General features: G+C 32.9%; 2 protein-coding genes across 3 annotated transcripts; one reads left to right on the top strand and one right to left on the bottom strand.

The window, feature by feature from the left end:
• The first annotated feature begins 509 nt into the window (after positions 1–509).
• f3a (coagulation factor IIIa) lies at positions 510–5,507 on the top strand. Of its 2 annotated transcripts, none has more exons than XM_051098526.1 (6): positions 510–748; positions 880–988; positions 1,741–1,934; positions 2,013–2,197; positions 4,224–4,389; positions 4,891–5,507. In XM_051098526.1, the coding sequence occupies exons 1-6, from the start codon at positions 670–672 to the stop codon at positions 4,935–4,937; spliced, it is 780 nt and encodes a 259-aa protein (XP_050954483.1). In that variant the 5' UTR covers positions 510–669; the 3' UTR covers positions 4,938–5,507. The 2 variants fall into 2 exon arrangements, with proteins under 2 accessions (XP_050954483.1, XP_050954482.1); XM_051098525.1 differs by having other exon boundaries at positions 511–748; positions 4,224–4,392; positions 4,803–5,505.
• Positions 5,508–6,301: 794 nt separating this feature from the next.
• On the bottom strand, positions 6,302–14,346 carry acp5b (acid phosphatase 5b, tartrate resistant). The gene is made up of 6 exons (XM_051098524.1): positions 14,100–14,346; positions 13,701–13,891; positions 11,638–11,765; positions 11,359–11,550; positions 7,565–7,712; positions 6,302–6,732 (listed from the first exon to the last, which is right to left on the bottom strand). Exons 1-6 carry the CDS (start codon positions 14,170–14,172, stop codon positions 6,487–6,489), a joined length of 978 nt encoding a protein of 325 aa, XP_050954481.1. The 5' UTR covers positions 14,173–14,346; the 3' UTR covers positions 6,302–6,486.
• Between the last annotated feature and the right edge of the window lie 2,286 nt (positions 14,347–16,632).

Below are 16,632 nucleotides of genomic sequence, written 5' to 3'. Positions count from 1 at the left end.
TTTTATTTTATTTTATCCAAGACTAAAATATTTGTCTATATAGAAATGGACATATTCTAATCATAAATTAACAAATAAATAACTGGATTATAAAGTGAAGCATCTAGCTCAGGTTCCAAGTCACTATAAATATGACGTGTGTATACTATAAATCAAGATAAAAATAATTATTTTAACTTGCATTTTTAATATTAGCAGTATCAGAGAATAATTATTACATTATTTTATTATATATATATATATTTTTTTTTTTTTTTTAAGGTAGATGCTTGAGGAATATCTACATTCATACACTGTAAAAATAATTTATATAAATAAAATAATTTAATAATAATATAACAATATATTTCTTTCCTTTTAAACGTGCTTTCTTTAAACCCTTAAGCTCTTTAGTCATTTGTGTAATCAGCAAACTGTATGAGTGCGGAAATCCATAAAAGGTAATATGCATAAGTAGACACACCCACTTGTTCTAGAGGGCGGAGCTTCATTAGTCTCGCTGAATTCCAACAGAGTCTGGCTGGTTTTCCAGCGCTCACGTACACGATAAGGAGGACTTTATAAACCACTTGGGACGAGGTTTCACCTTAATTTTCATCCTACCTGCTAAAAGGAGCTTTACTTGGTCTTTACACAGTAACAGGATTAGTATTTTCGCCTTGGGATAATATGGAAAGCAACAGGCAGATGAAATTCCGCATGCTTGAATTGCTCCTGGTTTTATTTTTCATGAAGGAATGCGCCTCAGGTGAGACACATACAGTACCTGTGCCATAATGATTAAATGCGTGTTATTCAGTATGTTAACCAGTCTATCCTTCTAACAATGTTTGTTAATCAAAACAATCGTACTGATTTATTTGCTTGTCTCTTTTATAGAAATCTACCCAAAAGCACAGAACGTCACCTGGTTCTCAATCAATTTTAAATCAATGTTAACATGGAGTCCAAAACCAACAAATTATTCCTACACGGTTGAATTTTCAAAGTAAGTCGTCTTTTTTGTTGTTATAACGCAGTCCGATTGTTATTCCCTTCATTGCCTTAAATCCAGAGTTATAAATGTGCTAGAATTTGTATATTTACCCATCCAGGTTCAATGTAAATCTAATTTATTACAACACGTCAAAAGATATATTTTCAGTAATAGTGAACAAGTGTCTAAATCTGTTTTAATGTGCCCATGCATGTTTAATATAAAAGTAAAATGTACAGTATGTACAGAATAGCTTCATATGTTGCATAGGATTTGTTTTATTTCAATACAAAAGTGAAAGGCTCAATAAAAAGTGCAGTTCATATTGATTCTGACCAATCAAGTCATAATTCATTGATTATATCAAAAGGTTTCTCACTGTGCAATCTGAGCATGGCCATAAATCAATAAAAGTGTTAAGTGTAAGGGCAATAAAGGTGTATATTATATATTTTAGACTTGTCTATACTCCGTTTTCTATCAGTAATGTGATTAAAACTGCACTGCATTTATCTCTGCAAGTTGTAACAGTCAATAAACCTTATGATTTCAATTTATTAGTGTGTTTAGGTACTCTTTTAATAAATGTTTAAAGCATAAGAAACTTTTATGAACAAAAAGCTCTGTATTAAACTCCCGCGTGATGCAGATTTGGCAACTCTTGCATTGTTCCACACCCAGGACTTGTTACAGCAGGTACCAACCTGTCACTTTTTTTTAATGTAATGCAATTTATGATTCCAAATGTTGTCTGATGATTGCAGACTCGGGCAGGACAGAGAACGCACGCCGCACTGTATCAGGACCATGGACACTGAATGCGACCTGACTCTGGAGTTAAAAAACCTGCAGGACTATTACACCGCTGACATCCTGTCTGAACCCATGCGGGGCGTCTCCTCCGATTTGGTTGAGTTCCCTCATGTCAGCTCTAAGAAATTCTCCCCTTATCATGACAGTCAGTATCCCTAACAAACTTCATACCTTTGTTTTTTTCCGATTTTGAACTATATTAAATCTTCTTCGTCTCTTTCAGCTGACATTGGCGGACCAGAGTTTAACATAGAAGTAAGCAGCGACAAAAGGAAGACGACACTGCACGTAACGGACGTCCCCACGGCCCTCTTTGATGTGGATAAAAACAGACTGAATATTCGGGATGTTTTCGGAGACAAACTGCAGTATAAGGTTATTTACAGGAAAGCCAAGAGCACAGGAAAGGTTAGTGTTGTCTGTAAAGTATATGCTTATCTTATTCAATGAGCAGTAAACAGACTTTTCTGAGCTCTTTTACCACTTTTTAAAGTCTAAAGTACTATCCTGACTTACAGTATAAAAATAACAAGAGTATGTTTTACAAGACTGTTCAGTCTATCTATTTTAAAATTAATGGCTGTTTGTTGGTGAAATTTACAGTTTCTGAGTTAAAATTGTTTCAAGTAACTTCAGCCAGTTGAACTGTATGGTAATTATAGTTCTAATTAAAAATCTGATATTTTAAAAAAATATACCAAAAAAATGTATACTACCATTTAGGAGATTTTTTTTTAAAATAATACTTTTATTCAGCAAGAATTCAATTAATTGATCAAAACTGAATGTAAAAACAGTTGTTACAAAATATTTATATTTGAATTATTAAAATGCTGATTAAATGCTGTTATTTTGAATATCTATTCATCTTAGAATTTTAGAATTTAGAGTTTTCCTAAAAAAAAAAAAAAAAAAAAACTATTTGATAAAAATAATAAATGTTTCTTGAGCAAGAAATCAGCATATTAGAATGACTTCAGAAGAATCATGTGACACTGAAGACTGGAGTAATGATGCTGAAAATTCAGCTTTGATCACAGGAATAAATTACATATTGAATAACTTTACAATATATTCAAATATAAAACATTTATTTTAAATTGTAAGTATATTTTATAATATTAAACATAATACCAAAAATATCTATATATACAAAAAACTGATTGTAAAGATAGATGCTGTTATTTCAGATATCTGTTCATCATCGAGTTTTCTCAAAAAAAAAAAAAAAAAACATTTTTAATAATAATGAATGTTTCATGAGCAGGAAATCAGAAAATTTGGCTTTGCATCACAGAAATAAATTCCATTTTAAAATATATTAAAATAGAAAACATTTATTTAAAATTGTAATTATATTTCACAATGTTAAACATAAAACTAATTGTTGTCATCTCACCATGATATATTATGTTGGGAACAACAGATACAAAAAATGTACCAAAATTGCCTAAAAGGTCTATGATGTTTTTATTCAGCCAAACTGCAAATAAATTGATCAAAACTGACTGTAAAGACAGTTATAATGTTACAAAATATTTATATTTAAATGATTAAAATGCTGATTTAAATTGTGTTATTTTGAATTTCTATTCATCATAGAATTCTAAAAAATATATGAGTTTTAAATATAAGAGCATTTATAATAATAGTAAATGCATCATGTGACACTAAAGACAAATGAAGAAAACGGCTGCTGAAAATTCAGATGTCAAAATGTATTAAAATAGAAAACATTTATTTTAAATCATAATTATATTTCTCAATATTAAACATAAAACCAGTTGTCATTTTGTGCAGGTAGAGACAGGTAGAGAAGCTTTTTCTTTCACAAGTAACTTTTTTTTAAACTTAGAGGGCAATTATAGGTGTAATTTAAAAATGTAAAAAATATTTATTTTACTCACCATGATATATTATACCAAAAAAAAGTCTCTAAATACCAAAAAAAAGCTGTATTTAAAGAAAAAACATTCATATTTATATTTGGCAAGTATGCGATAAATTGATCAAAACTTCCTGTTATAATGTTATAAAATATTTATATTTAAATTATGCAAAATGCTGATTTAAATGCTGTTATTTTGAATTTATATTCATCGAAGAATTCTGAAAAAAAAACAGTTTGTAAAAAAGGCAGCATGACTATTTTTAGCATTTATTATAATAATAATAATAATAATAACAATAAATATTTCTTGAGCAGCAAATATTAGAATGATTTCTGATGGATCATGTGATACTAAAGACTTGGAGTAATGATGTTGAAAATTCAGCTTTGTATCACAGAAATAAATTTTAATAATATTTGACAATATTACCATGAATAAATGCAGCTGTGATGAGAATAAGAGACTTGTTTTTTAATTACTCCAAAATTTTGGTATATATACAGTATTTATATGATACATATTTTATATGTTTGCCTTTACAGAAAGAGAAAATCAGTAAAAGCAGCGTCATTGAGCTGACGGATTTGGACCGAGGAGTGAGTTACTGTTTTAACGTTCAGGCCTTTCTACCCTTCCGTGCTCTTGACAAACAACTCGGCCAGCTCAGCCAAGTCCAGTGCTCCCCGGAAGAAGACACATCAATATTTGGTGGTAATGCTTTCGCTCTTTACATTAAAACTCGACCTGTCAGGGTATTTCATCACAACAATCCCAGGAAAAGCAAACGTCGGGAATTTTGTCCGTTAGGGAGTGAATCATTTTCTTAAAATAGCCTCTCTCCCCTGATCTGGATTCTGGCTGCAACTTTATGAAGTGTGGGATAGCTGATATAGTATCATATCAGAGATTTATATGGACTTTATGAGCGTGTGATTCACAGAGACATTTAATGCACCCGATAGCACTCATGATTGATAAGAAATGTGTCCGTTAGGCGGACTGTAAGTGAATCATATCTGTGTCTAGGGACCAATAGAGCAGCAAAATTCCTGTGGTGTCCATCACACTCACTGAATCAAGTGTTAAGTGACCTTAATGACGATGATGTAATGTTTTTGCAGAGTACAGCGTGGGTGTCATCGCCGGAGCCATTCTTATTATCATTTTGGCAATAACAGCAATCATTATTGTCATCGTGATGTGCTGCAGACGAAGAAGGAGAGCGGAAAACACAGAAAAAGAGGGATTACCGTTGAATGGCGTGTGAGGAGTGTGGATGCCCCGTTTGGTACTCGGAAATTGGACTCTCCCTTAGGGAGGATGGTGTCGCGCTCCACTCGAAAACGATGGGAAAACTGTGTTTCTGTGAAACCTCAAAATGTAGATATGTTAGACATATTTAGCAAGATCCTTTATACTGTCAGGTGGTGGGTTCTTTAGTCTGGCACTGAAGTGTACTGTATACACTTTTTATAAGCACTACCTAATTCTTCTACTTGTTAACAAATGGAAATACTGTACGGTTTATGATGGGTTTTTTGTACGCACTTGGGAGAATCAAAATCAGAGCCTATTTTATGAAACGAAAACACTAATTTATTTTTTTAACTATTAATGTGGTAAAATTTGTTTTGTAAGTATATTTGTGTTTTAATAGTAAAACGCTCTGCTAAGCACACTGAAACTGTACATGGTTAACCAGTTATCATAAAATAATGTTACTTTATAATAATGACTTTATCATTGTATTACAAACCTGTGAATTTAGTAGGAATGGTACTGATGTGGATTTTTGTAAAAAAATAAAACTATTAAATACAAAAAATGCACGTGTGGACTAGTCAGCATTCAGACTAAAAGGACATGTTTTTTATATTGGTTATGAAAATTAAACTCACATTTAAACACACTAATTTAGATGTTTAGCAATTAGTAAATAGCTCAATGGTGCCCCCAACTGTAAATTAGTAGAGTTCTATTAAATGTGACTCAACTATCAAATATTTGTAGGTGCATGTTTTTAAATTAGTCTGCTCAGCAAGTCTGCATTTATTTGATTCAAAGTACAGAAAAAACATACAATTTTGAAATATCTTTACTATTTAAAATAACTGTTTTCTATTTTAATATATTTTAAAATGTAATTAATTTAAAATGTAATTTCTTTGATGAATAGAAAGTTCAGAAGAACAGGATTTATCTGAAATAGAAGTCTTTTGCAGCATTATAAATGTTTTAATCATCACCTTTGATCAATTTAAAGCATCCTTGCTAAATAAAAGTATTAATTTCTATCATTTCTTTCCCAAAAAAAATAAATATAAAGAATAAATTACATTTTAAAATATATTCAAATAGAAAAGTTATTTTAAATAGTAAAAATATTTCAAAATTTTACCAATTTCGCTGTATTTTCGATCAAATAAATGCAGGCTTGGTGAGCAGAAGAGATGTCTTTAAAAAAAATAATAATAAAAAAATAAATATTACTGTCCAAAAACTTGGACTGGTAGTGTGTGTGTATATATATGTGTGTATGTGCATATATATATCACATAAAATATCTGGAAAAAAAAATGCTCTATACAAAGTCCAAGACCAGAATGTATTTTTTTTCAATCTAAGCAATAAAAATGTTTTTATTTTATACATAGCAAGCTAAACAGAAATCTAAAACTAAAATACAGCTAAAACTAGATATAAAATATACATACAAATATATAATAAAGACATTTGGTGCAAATAGAAATAACTTTTGGTAAAGTGACTGTTCTGTTCATTAAATGCAGACAAGGGCAAATGACGTCAAAGTTGGACTTTACGTTTAGGGACGGATGTTTGGTACACACACTTCCCGTCTTCCTGGATGTAATTTATCAACATCTCACTTGTGTTGACTTCAAAATACACGAACGCTCCTGTCGTCTGATTGACGGCGTTGGAGAACAGCTGCCAAGACGACGGGAAGCTGTGTCTGTGGTCAGTGAAAATTTCCGCATTGACTCCAGTTCCACTGACGACGTATGAACTTCCATCATCTTCTCTGATAAACTGATGAAATAGAAAACATTTGTAAAAATAATAATATTTATAGTTCCGTTGCATGAAAAGTCACTATCAAGGGTCGGAACAGATTTGGAGAAACGTAGCTTTGAACTGCAGTGAATGGGTGCCGTCAGAATGAGAGTCCAAACTGTTGATAAAAACATCACAATAATCCACAAGTAAACCTACGCCACTCCAGTACATCAATTAATATCTTGTGAAGCGAAAAGCTGATCATTATAAGGCGTTTTAACTTCAAACCATTGCTTCTGGCCAAAATAATAACACTTTCTTCAGTGAAAAAGTCCATCCCCTGCTGTCCTCCAACATCAAACTCCACCAACATATTTGTTTAGAACTGTTTTGTACTGTTTTCACTTATAAATGGTGCTTGATCTGTGCATATTTCTTTCTTTATTCAGAACAGACAACATTTTTAAGGTAGAAAGCAATATTATGGATTATGGATTCAAATTTCAGCAGGAAGCAACAGTTTGAAGTTAAAAATGTCTTGATTATGGATTTGTTTCTTATAAACATGCAGCTTTTCACTTCACAAGATGTTAATTGATGTACTGGAGCGGTGTGGATTACTTGTGGATTATTGTGATTTTTTTTTATCAGCTGTTTGGACTCTCATTCTAACGGCACCCATTCACTGCAGAGGATCCATTGGTGAGCAAGTGATGCAATGCTAAATTTCTCCAAATCATCTCCAACTCATCTACATCTTGGATGGCCTTAAGGTAAGTACATTTTCAGCAAATTTCTCTTATTGAAAAGTTATAGTACTGCTTGATTTTTTGTTATATGGTAATGTTATTTTCAAGATACCAACCTGTAGACTGTGGTCATGACCACTCAGATATAAGGAGACGCTGTACTTCTTCAGAAGAGGTCTGAGTTGTGATATCAAACACTTGGTTGGTCCATGATGTCCAATAGACCAGACTGGATAATGACCGGCCACAATGACAAAATCTGACCTAAGGATGAAAGCAAAAACAACCAAAAGATGCAATAATTATAAACTCATTTGATGAATTTAAGCCTTGTTTCACTTCTGTTGTGGAAAACAGCTGTGAGCGTTTGCTGCTATTATACTCAGTGGAATTTTTTTACTGTAATTCCCCCGTGCATGTGAGGGCATGTTTTGTTTGAGTTTAGTTTTATCTGGCTGTTGACAGTTTGTACATTAAACACAAAAGATAACGTAACCGGGAGCATAACCTTTCATCATTCTGCAAGTTATAAGTCAAAATACAATGGTAGAATTTGCATTTTGGGTGAAAATTCTTTTTTAATTGCCCAGTTTTATGACGTCAGTCTTACTGACACAATTCTTACTAGTGAATACTTGTTAAATCGCTGCGTAGTCCACCAAAAAATGAAAATTACCCTATTATTTTCTCACCCTTAAGCCATCCCTAGGTGTATATGACTTTCTTCTTTCAGACGAATGCAGTTGGAGTTGTCCTGGGTCTTCCAAGCTTTATAATGGCAGTAAATGGGCGTTAAAATGTTAAAGTCCAATAAAGTGCATTCATCCATCATAAAAAGTGCTTCACACGGCTCAAAATCTTGTGAAGCAAATCGATGTGTTTGTGTAAGAAAAATATTCGTATTTTAAACTGTAATCTCTTCTGCTAACTGTCGTACACATTTACGAGTGGTGTTCCAGCGGATGACATAGGATGAAGGCGTAGCGTAAGCTCCGGTGAGAATATTTTTATGTCCATATATTCATTAAATTACAGAGGCTATAGCATTTCTGTGAAGTGGACATTTGAATTGAACTATGTTTAGTCAATATTAAACAAGGATTAGATCGCGCAGTAAATGTCAGGCCATTACCGCCCTCTGCAGGCCTTTGTTGTAATGCGTAATGTACAGGTCCTTTTCAAAAAATTAGCATATTGTGATAAAGTTCATTATTTTCTGTAATGTACTGATAAACATTAGACTTTCATATATTTTAGATTCATTACACACAACTGAAGTAGTTTCAAGCCTTTTATTGTTTTAATATTGATGATTTTGGCATACAGCTCATGAAAACCCAAAATTCCTATCTCAAAATTAGCATATTTCATCCGACCAATAAAAGAAAAGTGTTTTTAATACAAAAAAAGTCAACCTTCAAATAATTATGTTCAGTTATGCACTCAATACTTGGTCGGGAATCCTTTTGCAGAAATGACTGCTTCAATGCGGCGTGGCATGGAGGCAATCAGCCTGTGGCACTGCTGAGGTGTTATGGAGGCCCAGGATGCTTCGATAGCGGCCTTAAGCTCATCCAGAGTGTTGGGTCTTGCGTCTCTCAACTTTCTCTTCACAATATCCCACAGATTCTCTATGGGGTTCAGGTCAGGAGAGTTGGCAGGCCAATTGAGCACAGTAATACCATGGTCAGTAAACCATTTACCAGTGGTTTTGGCACTGTGAGCAGGTGCCAGGTCGTGCTGAAAAATGAAGTCTTCATCTCCAGAAAGCTTTTCAGCAGATGGAAGCATGAAGTGCTCCAAAATCTCCTGATAGCTAGCTGCATTGACCGCAGCTGACATGGCACCCCAGACCATCACTGACTGTGGGTACTTGACACTGGACTTCAGGCATTTTGGCATTTCCCTCTCCCCAGTCTTCCTCCAGACTCTGGCGCCTTGATTTCCGAATGACATGCAAAATTTGCTTTCATCCGAAAAAAGTACTTTGGACCACTGAGCAACAGTCCAGTGCTGCTTCTCTGTAGCCCAGGTCAGGCGCTTCTGCCGCTGTTTCTGGTTCAAAAGTGGCTTGACCTGGGGAATGCGGCACCTGTAGCCCATTTCCTGCACACGCCTGTACACGGTGGCTCTGGATGTTTCTACTCCAGACTCAGTCCACTGCTTCCGCAGGTCCCCCAAGGTCTGGAATCGGTCCTTCTCCACAATCTTCCTCAGGGTCCGGTCACCTCTTCTCGTCGTGCAGTGTTTTCTGCCACACTTTTTCCTTCCCACAGAGGTGCCTTGATACAGCACTCTGGGAACAGCCTATTTGTTCAGAAATTTCTTTCTGTGTCTTACCCTCTTGCTTGAGGGTGTCAATGATGGCCTTCTGGACAGCAGTCAGGTGGGCAATCTTACCCATGATTGCGGTTTTGAGTAATGAACCAGGCTGGGAGTTTTTAAAAGCCTCAGGAATCTTTTGCAGGTGTTTAGAGTTAATTAGTTGATTCAGATGATTAGGTTAATAGCTCGTTTAGAGAACCTTTTCATGATATGCTAATTTTTTGAGATAGGAATTTTGGGTTTTCATGAGCTGTATGCCAAAATCATCAATATTAAAACAATAAAAGGCTTGAAACTACTTCAGTTGTGTGTAATGAATCTAAAATATATGAAAGTCTAATGTTTATCAGTACATTACAGAAAATAATGAACTTTATCACAATATGCTAATTTTTTGAAAAGGACCTGTACATTAGTTCTATTGTTTATAATACAATATGTATTTTAACAGTTTTGTTAAAAAAAAAAAACAAACATATGATTTCTTGCTTTTGATACTTTATTTGAACTAATTATTATTGCCTCATTGCTATTATATATGCATTTTAAGTCATTTTAAAGGCTACTGTTCACGTACATCTATTTTTATTACCACAATTTTTTTTTTTTTTTTTTTTATAATTATAGTGCCCTATTAATTGAGTTTTACAATTTAATTTTTTGCCAAATTCTGTTTTGGTATTTTAACCATTTTAATGGTTTCATTAAAATTTAATAATCAGAAGCAATGAATTTCAACGAATTTCCAATGAATTAATTTTATTTAAAAAAAAATTTATGTATTATTGTTATTTCTTTTTTTCAGAAATACTGTGTAAATTAAAATAAATAATAAATTTGTTTATTTTTTTTTTTAGAGGGAAAATTAATCATTTAGATTAATCGATAAATTAGTCTATAGATTAATCAGTATAAAAATAGCCCTAAAACCAGTTTCCTCTTGGCTTATATCGAAATCCAATATTTTTCCTTACAAATCTTTGTTTTGTACTTCATGTTCTCTGCGTATGATAGTTAGCGTAAGCTAGAGATTGATCATTTTATTATTACTTTTTATGATGGATGGATGCACTTTTTTGGAATTTAAAATTTCAACACCCATTTACTTCCATTATAAAGCTTGGAAGAGCCAGAACATTTTTAATATAACTCTGATTGTATTCGTCTGAAAGGAGAAAGTCATATATACATAGGATGGCTTGAGGGTGAGTAAATCATTGTGTCATTTTCATTTTTGTGTGAACTGTCCCTTTAAGAGCTGGTCTTATTTTTAGTATTGAATGCCCGGAGTGTTTTCCAGGTCATATCTTGGCTGGATGTGACTGTGAATGTGAGGCGTTGAAGATGTTGAGAGCTAATAATTGCAAGAATGTGACAATGGAGGAGTGGAAGGAGTGTGGCAGGTCAGGGCCTTTAAAAACATGCCCTAAAATTCCTGTTACGGGACTAATGTTTGCCCAGTGAAAGCAAAACACGTCCTGTGATTATTCACATTGGATTTCAGTGTTGTTTGTTCTTCTATTAGATATTGGGCAGAGTGTTTGCATTTGGATCTTAGGCAGCTACTGTTGCATTAATAACTCACTTGGTGTTTTCAAGTTTATTCTTGATCCATTTCAGATGTTGTTTAGCGGCTGCGTAGTTTTCCGGACCGACAGGCTCAAGTCCGTCATAGGTGTTTCCACACAGAACCACTGTGTCAATCATCAGAACTGTGATGGATGTGTTGCTGTGAGGAATCTTGAAGTTCAACTCGTAGTAAAGGTCTGGGTAGATCCTGTCAAATATTAACAGCAGCGCTCTGTTGTCATGAATGAATGGCCATGTTTACATTACACAGAGCTTGACCTTTGACCTCACTCACCATCGTTTAGATCTGTTTGAGTAAGCGATCTGGGCTGATATGTTTCCACGGTGATCGTGATTTCCTGCTACCAGGTACCACGGCACGGACATCAACACGGGGTGAGAGAACACACTCTCATAGGTAGACTGAAAAGTAGAGCTGCGTTACAACTTCAAAACATCTATATAATTAAATTAGATTATATGATTAAATTAGAAATTGCTACTATTATATTACTATAATATATTATATATTCTGTTATATAATATATTAGTAAAATATTAATAGAAATACTTTATGTAATTATATATAACAAAATATTATATATAGAATAAAATCTTTTAAAAATGTTAAATCACTGTGCCATGATTCTTTTCTTTTTTTTCTTCTCTTTCTTTTTTCATTTCTTTTCTTTTCTTTTCTTTCATTCTATTTTTTATTATTTTATTTTATTTCTTAATATGTACATTCAACTGGTAACCTTATAAAAAACTTTAAAAATAAAACACTGTGCCTTGATTACTTATTATTTTATTTTATTTCTAAATGTGTAAATTCAACAGGTAACTATATAAAACACCTTGAAATAAAACACTGTTTCATTATTATTTTATTTATTTTATTTTTATTTATATATTTTTATTTTATTTTATTTCCTAATGTGTAATTTTAACAGGTAATAATATAAAACACCTTGAAATAAAACACTGTTTCTTGATTATTTTATTTTATTTTATTCAAATTAAAAAAAACACTGTGCCTTGATTCTTTTATTTTGTTTTGTGCCATGATTCTTTTATTTTTACTTTCTTTTATTTTATGTTCTGTTTTATTTTGTTTTATTTTATTTTATGTTTTGTTTTTATTTCTAAATGCGTAAATCCGAGGTAACCATATAAAACCCCATAAAATAAAACACTGTTTCTTGATTATTTTATTTATTTTATTTTTATTTTTTTATTTTATTTTATTTCTTAATGCATAATTTCAACAGGTAACCATATAAAACACCTTGAAATAAAACACTGTTTCTTGATTATTTATTTTATTATTTATTTATTTTATTTCTTAATGCATAATTTCAGCTGGTAACCTTATAAAACACCTTAAAATAAAACACTGTGCTGTAATTATTTTATTTTATTTATTTTATTTAATTATTTATTATTTTATTTTATTTCTTAATGCTTAATTTCAACTGGTAACCTTATAAAACCCCCTAAAATAAAACACTGTTTCTTAATTATTTTATTTTATTTTATTTTATTTATTTTTATTTTATTTTATTTCTTAATGTGTAATTTCAACAGGTAACTATATAAAACATCTCGAAATAAAACACTGTTTCTTGATTATTTTATTTTATTTTATTTCTTAATGCGTAATTTAAACCAGTAACCTTACAAAACACCTTAAAATAAAACACTGTGCTGTGATTATTTTATTTTGTGACATGATTCTGTTATTTTTATTTTCTTTTATTTTACATTCTGTTTTATTTTATTTTATGTTTATGTTTATTTTATGTCTTAATGCGTAAATCCAAGGTAACCATATAAAATACCATAAAATAAAACACTGTGCCATGATTCTTTACTTTTTCTTTTCTTTTATGTTTTGTTTTATTATTTTTTATTATTTTATTTTCTTTAATTTCTGTTTTGTTTTTATTATTTTATTTTTTTAATTGTTTTTTTTTTTTTTTTTTTTTTTTTTTTTTTTGCTTCTAAATGCATTTAAGCTTATTTTATTGCATTGCATCGGCTTTACCGTATTCTGTTCTTCTCCCACTAGAGGGACCAATTCATCTGTCACACAAACTACATCAGATGATCAAAAGGTGTAAAGACAGTTCATTGAGCTGGAGTACCCTGCGCACACTATCACTGTCTGCTCTTTAACCTGTCTGATCCTGGTTACATCATCAGACTTTCAAGCTGCTAGCTGTACACATTAACCATGAGGAAACCCATTTTGCATGACAGACCCCTCAAAAAGTTATGTGCACATTTCACAAGCACCTAAGACAGAAATTTAGGAGGAGATAAACCAGCTCACAAGTGACTTAACCTGGTGTTCACCTTAAAGCGGGTGTCATCTACGTCTTTGACCCCACTGAAGTAGAAATGATCTCCAAGACTGAGGACAAAGTCCAGACCTGAGCTCTGAGCGATTCTGCCCAATTCACTGGCTGTGTCAAACTCATGCGGTGTGTAGTAAGGGTAAATAGGAAGTCCACCCCAGTCTCCAATCCCAACAAACTTCAGAGAAGCTGAAACATATAAACATACAGGTTTCACATCAGTGCACATTCAACAGACCCAAAGTGAACTCATTTCACACTTGATCACATGAAAAATTCTCACTGAACCGGTTTGTCTGCTTTAGTTAATCATGTAACTATGTGTGTTTTTACTTCCTGACATCTTAACGATTATAACAATACAGATCATAAAGAAAATACATTAGAAATACTCTACCTTGTTCATTCGCCTGACATGTTGTGCAGAACGTCTGAAGGCAACAGATAAGAAGGAAGGCCAGCAACGCCATATCATCCCTTCAGACGGCTGATCCGGCAAACGGTCACAGTTAAAAGCGATGTTACAAGTTTGAGAGTCACAGACACTGACAAGCCACAAACACTTGATTCTCTGCACCTAACGCGAAACTACATGTGGTTTATGACAAGCTTCCTGTATTGAGCTCAAAATGAAAGAATGAAGCACATGACGGCCAACGTTCACCAATTTACAAAGTAAACAGAGATGGCTATCAGAAAAAAAGTGCTTAGAAACACAATTTTACCACTACTACTGCTACTACAGTATTAATTGTTGCTATTAATTTGAATGCATTGTATATTTTTAATTGTAATATAATTATTTGATTTTAATAACATAATAGGTATAATAGTTATTGTAATATATTTTCTTTCTTTTTATCTCATTTAACCTTTATTTAACCAGGATAGCCTCTCTGAGATTAAAAATGTCTGTTTTCATTGTGTTGTTATGATAGCCACAGTTGGTCTTTAGCAACATAATTATTTAAAATTCTATATAATGATTCACTTGTAATATACCAGCCCTTATCAAGCAGATATGTGGTTTATACGGCTCTAGTTAGAGTGTACAGTGGAAGTTTTCCAGCAGATATTATGAATCATTAACTTACACTGGATAGCAAGTCATTCACAGCCTACCAAATGCAGTATTCAATGCGGTACCAAATGTGCAGTGATGGTATCAGAATACCACGTTATTACGACATATATGGTACAAAATTTACGCTACCGGTCAAAGAACGATTTCTGAAAGATCACGTGACACTGACGACCGGAGTAATGACGATGAAAAATTAGCTTTGCATCACAGAAATAACGTTTTAAAAATATTTACAATAGAAAACAGTGTAATAGTTCGCGGTATTACCGTTTTTACTGTACTTTTGATCAAATAAATGCAGCCTTGATGGACATAAGACTATGGAAGCCAGTTTCAGCCACTGAATAAAACTTTTTACCTCACGATTCTGACTTTCTTGGTGTTTACTTCTCGCATTTCTGATTTTTTTCCAGTTATAAAGTCAGAATTGCGTAATATAAACTCGCAATTGCGAGAAAAAACTCCCAATTGAGACTTAAACTTAAGTTTATATTTTGCAGTTCTGACTTCATAACACGCAATTGCGAGTTTTTAAGTCAGAAATGTGAGATATAAACTCGCAATTCTGAGAAAATATCAGGCTTTTTTCCCCTCAGAATTGGACTTTATTCACCTTATTTTTCCCATAAAGCAGGCGTGGTCATTTTGTAATGGGTTCAGCTATTTTTAGCTGTACAAAGAACTTGTTTTCCTGCTTGATATTGTACATTGGCGTGTCTTACCCTCTAATTTTTATGTATTATCACTGGCTTGTAGTGCAAACAGTTTTACCGTTAACTGCAGGTTGGTGGATTGAGGGTTTGAACTTTCGTCACGATTTGGTCAGTTACCCGGATGCGCAGCCATACTGGCGATACTCGGATGTAAACAACAGCGTGGATCGCATAGTTAATGTACTACTAAATATGCTGTTTTGCTAATTTATGTTGTCTAAAAACGTTGGAAGCTGCTAAATCATATGGAGAAGTACTTAGGAAGCAGGAAAGGGTGCAATATTTTGACAAACTTAAGTTAATAGGTGGTAAAGATACGTACGAGCAGTATTAAGATATTTACCTACCTGACTCGACGGGAAATGATAAGAGCTAACACAAATGTTGTCAAGATTCTTGCTCTGGAAATCCTGGTTCAGCTTGGACAACCACAAACACATTTTGTTCCTCAGCTTTTTGCACTCTTCTACTTGATTTGTTATAACTTTTGGCAGTCTATAGTACTCTAAATGTCTTTCCCAGTCTGACCAATTAGTACAACCCAAAACATGACAATAATTGACCATTTTCAGCAGCAATAATCAGCAAAATATGAGTTTTGTTCAGTTCAGTGCCGCCAGTATGACCGATTGATGACAAGTCATGAAAACGCTCTATACTGGGAGAAAAATGTCAGAATTGTGATATATAAACTTGCAGTTGCAAGAAAATGAATCAGAATTGTGAGATAAAAAGTCACTGTTACCTATGTTTTATTCAGTGGTGGAAACTTAAAGATAGATAAAATTATATGAATTGTAGTTTGAAACGTAGTATAGTGAATCAGGCAAATCTAAAATATAGACTGGTTTTTCTCAATCACTTTTGGCCAGTAGGACACTAGGAGTTTGTGTTTTTACTACCTTTGGCCAAGAGCAGGTGACTAGAGACATATTAAAAATACATTGTCATGTGGAGGGTGAAAGGTCAAGGGAGTGTCTAATCTAAATGACCTTTCACTTACATTTGATGTGTGTTAAAGGCCAACATTCATCTTTTGAAAGATTTCCTAACGTTACCATGTGCAATAAACCAGTTCAACTGAACTCACACTCTCTTGAAATCATCAACGCAATCTATAACCAATTCTTCAA

Source organism: Labeo rohita, chromosome 24 (genome assembly GCF_022985175.1).
Source record: "Labeo rohita strain BAU-BD-2019 chromosome 24, IGBB_LRoh.1.0, whole genome shotgun sequence".
Lineage (NCBI taxonomy): Eukaryota > Metazoa > Chordata > Actinopteri > Cypriniformes > Cyprinidae > Labeo > Labeo rohita.
This window is presented reverse-complemented; position numbering and strand designations above follow the sequence as displayed.

Bases quoted from the DNA above. Each gene is read 5' to 3' on its own strand.
- f3a (XM_051098525.1), top strand. From the start codon at position 670: ATGGAAAGCAACAGGCAGATGAAATTCCGCATGCTTGAATTGCTCCTG. The intron at 1,935-2,012 runs GTCAGTATCCCT...CGTCTCTTTCAG, and splicing joins ATTCTCCCCTTATCATGACA to CTGACATTGGCGGACCAGAG. The intron at 2,198-4,223 runs GTTAGTGTTGTC...TTGCCTTTACAG, and splicing joins AAGCCAAGAGCACAGGAAAG to AAAGAGAAAATCAGTAAAAG.
- acp5b (XM_051098524.1), bottom strand. From the start codon at position 14,172: ATGGCGTTGCTGGCCTTCCTTCTTATCTGTTGCCTTCAGACGTTCTGC. The intron at 11,551-11,637 runs GTGAGTGAGGTC...AATATTTGACAG, and splicing joins TCAAACAGATCTAAACGATG to GATCTACCCAGACCTTTACT. The intron at 7,713-11,358 runs GTGAGTTATTAA...TTTCATCCTTAG, and splicing joins AATAAACTTGAAAACACCAA to GTCAGATTTTGTCATTGTGG.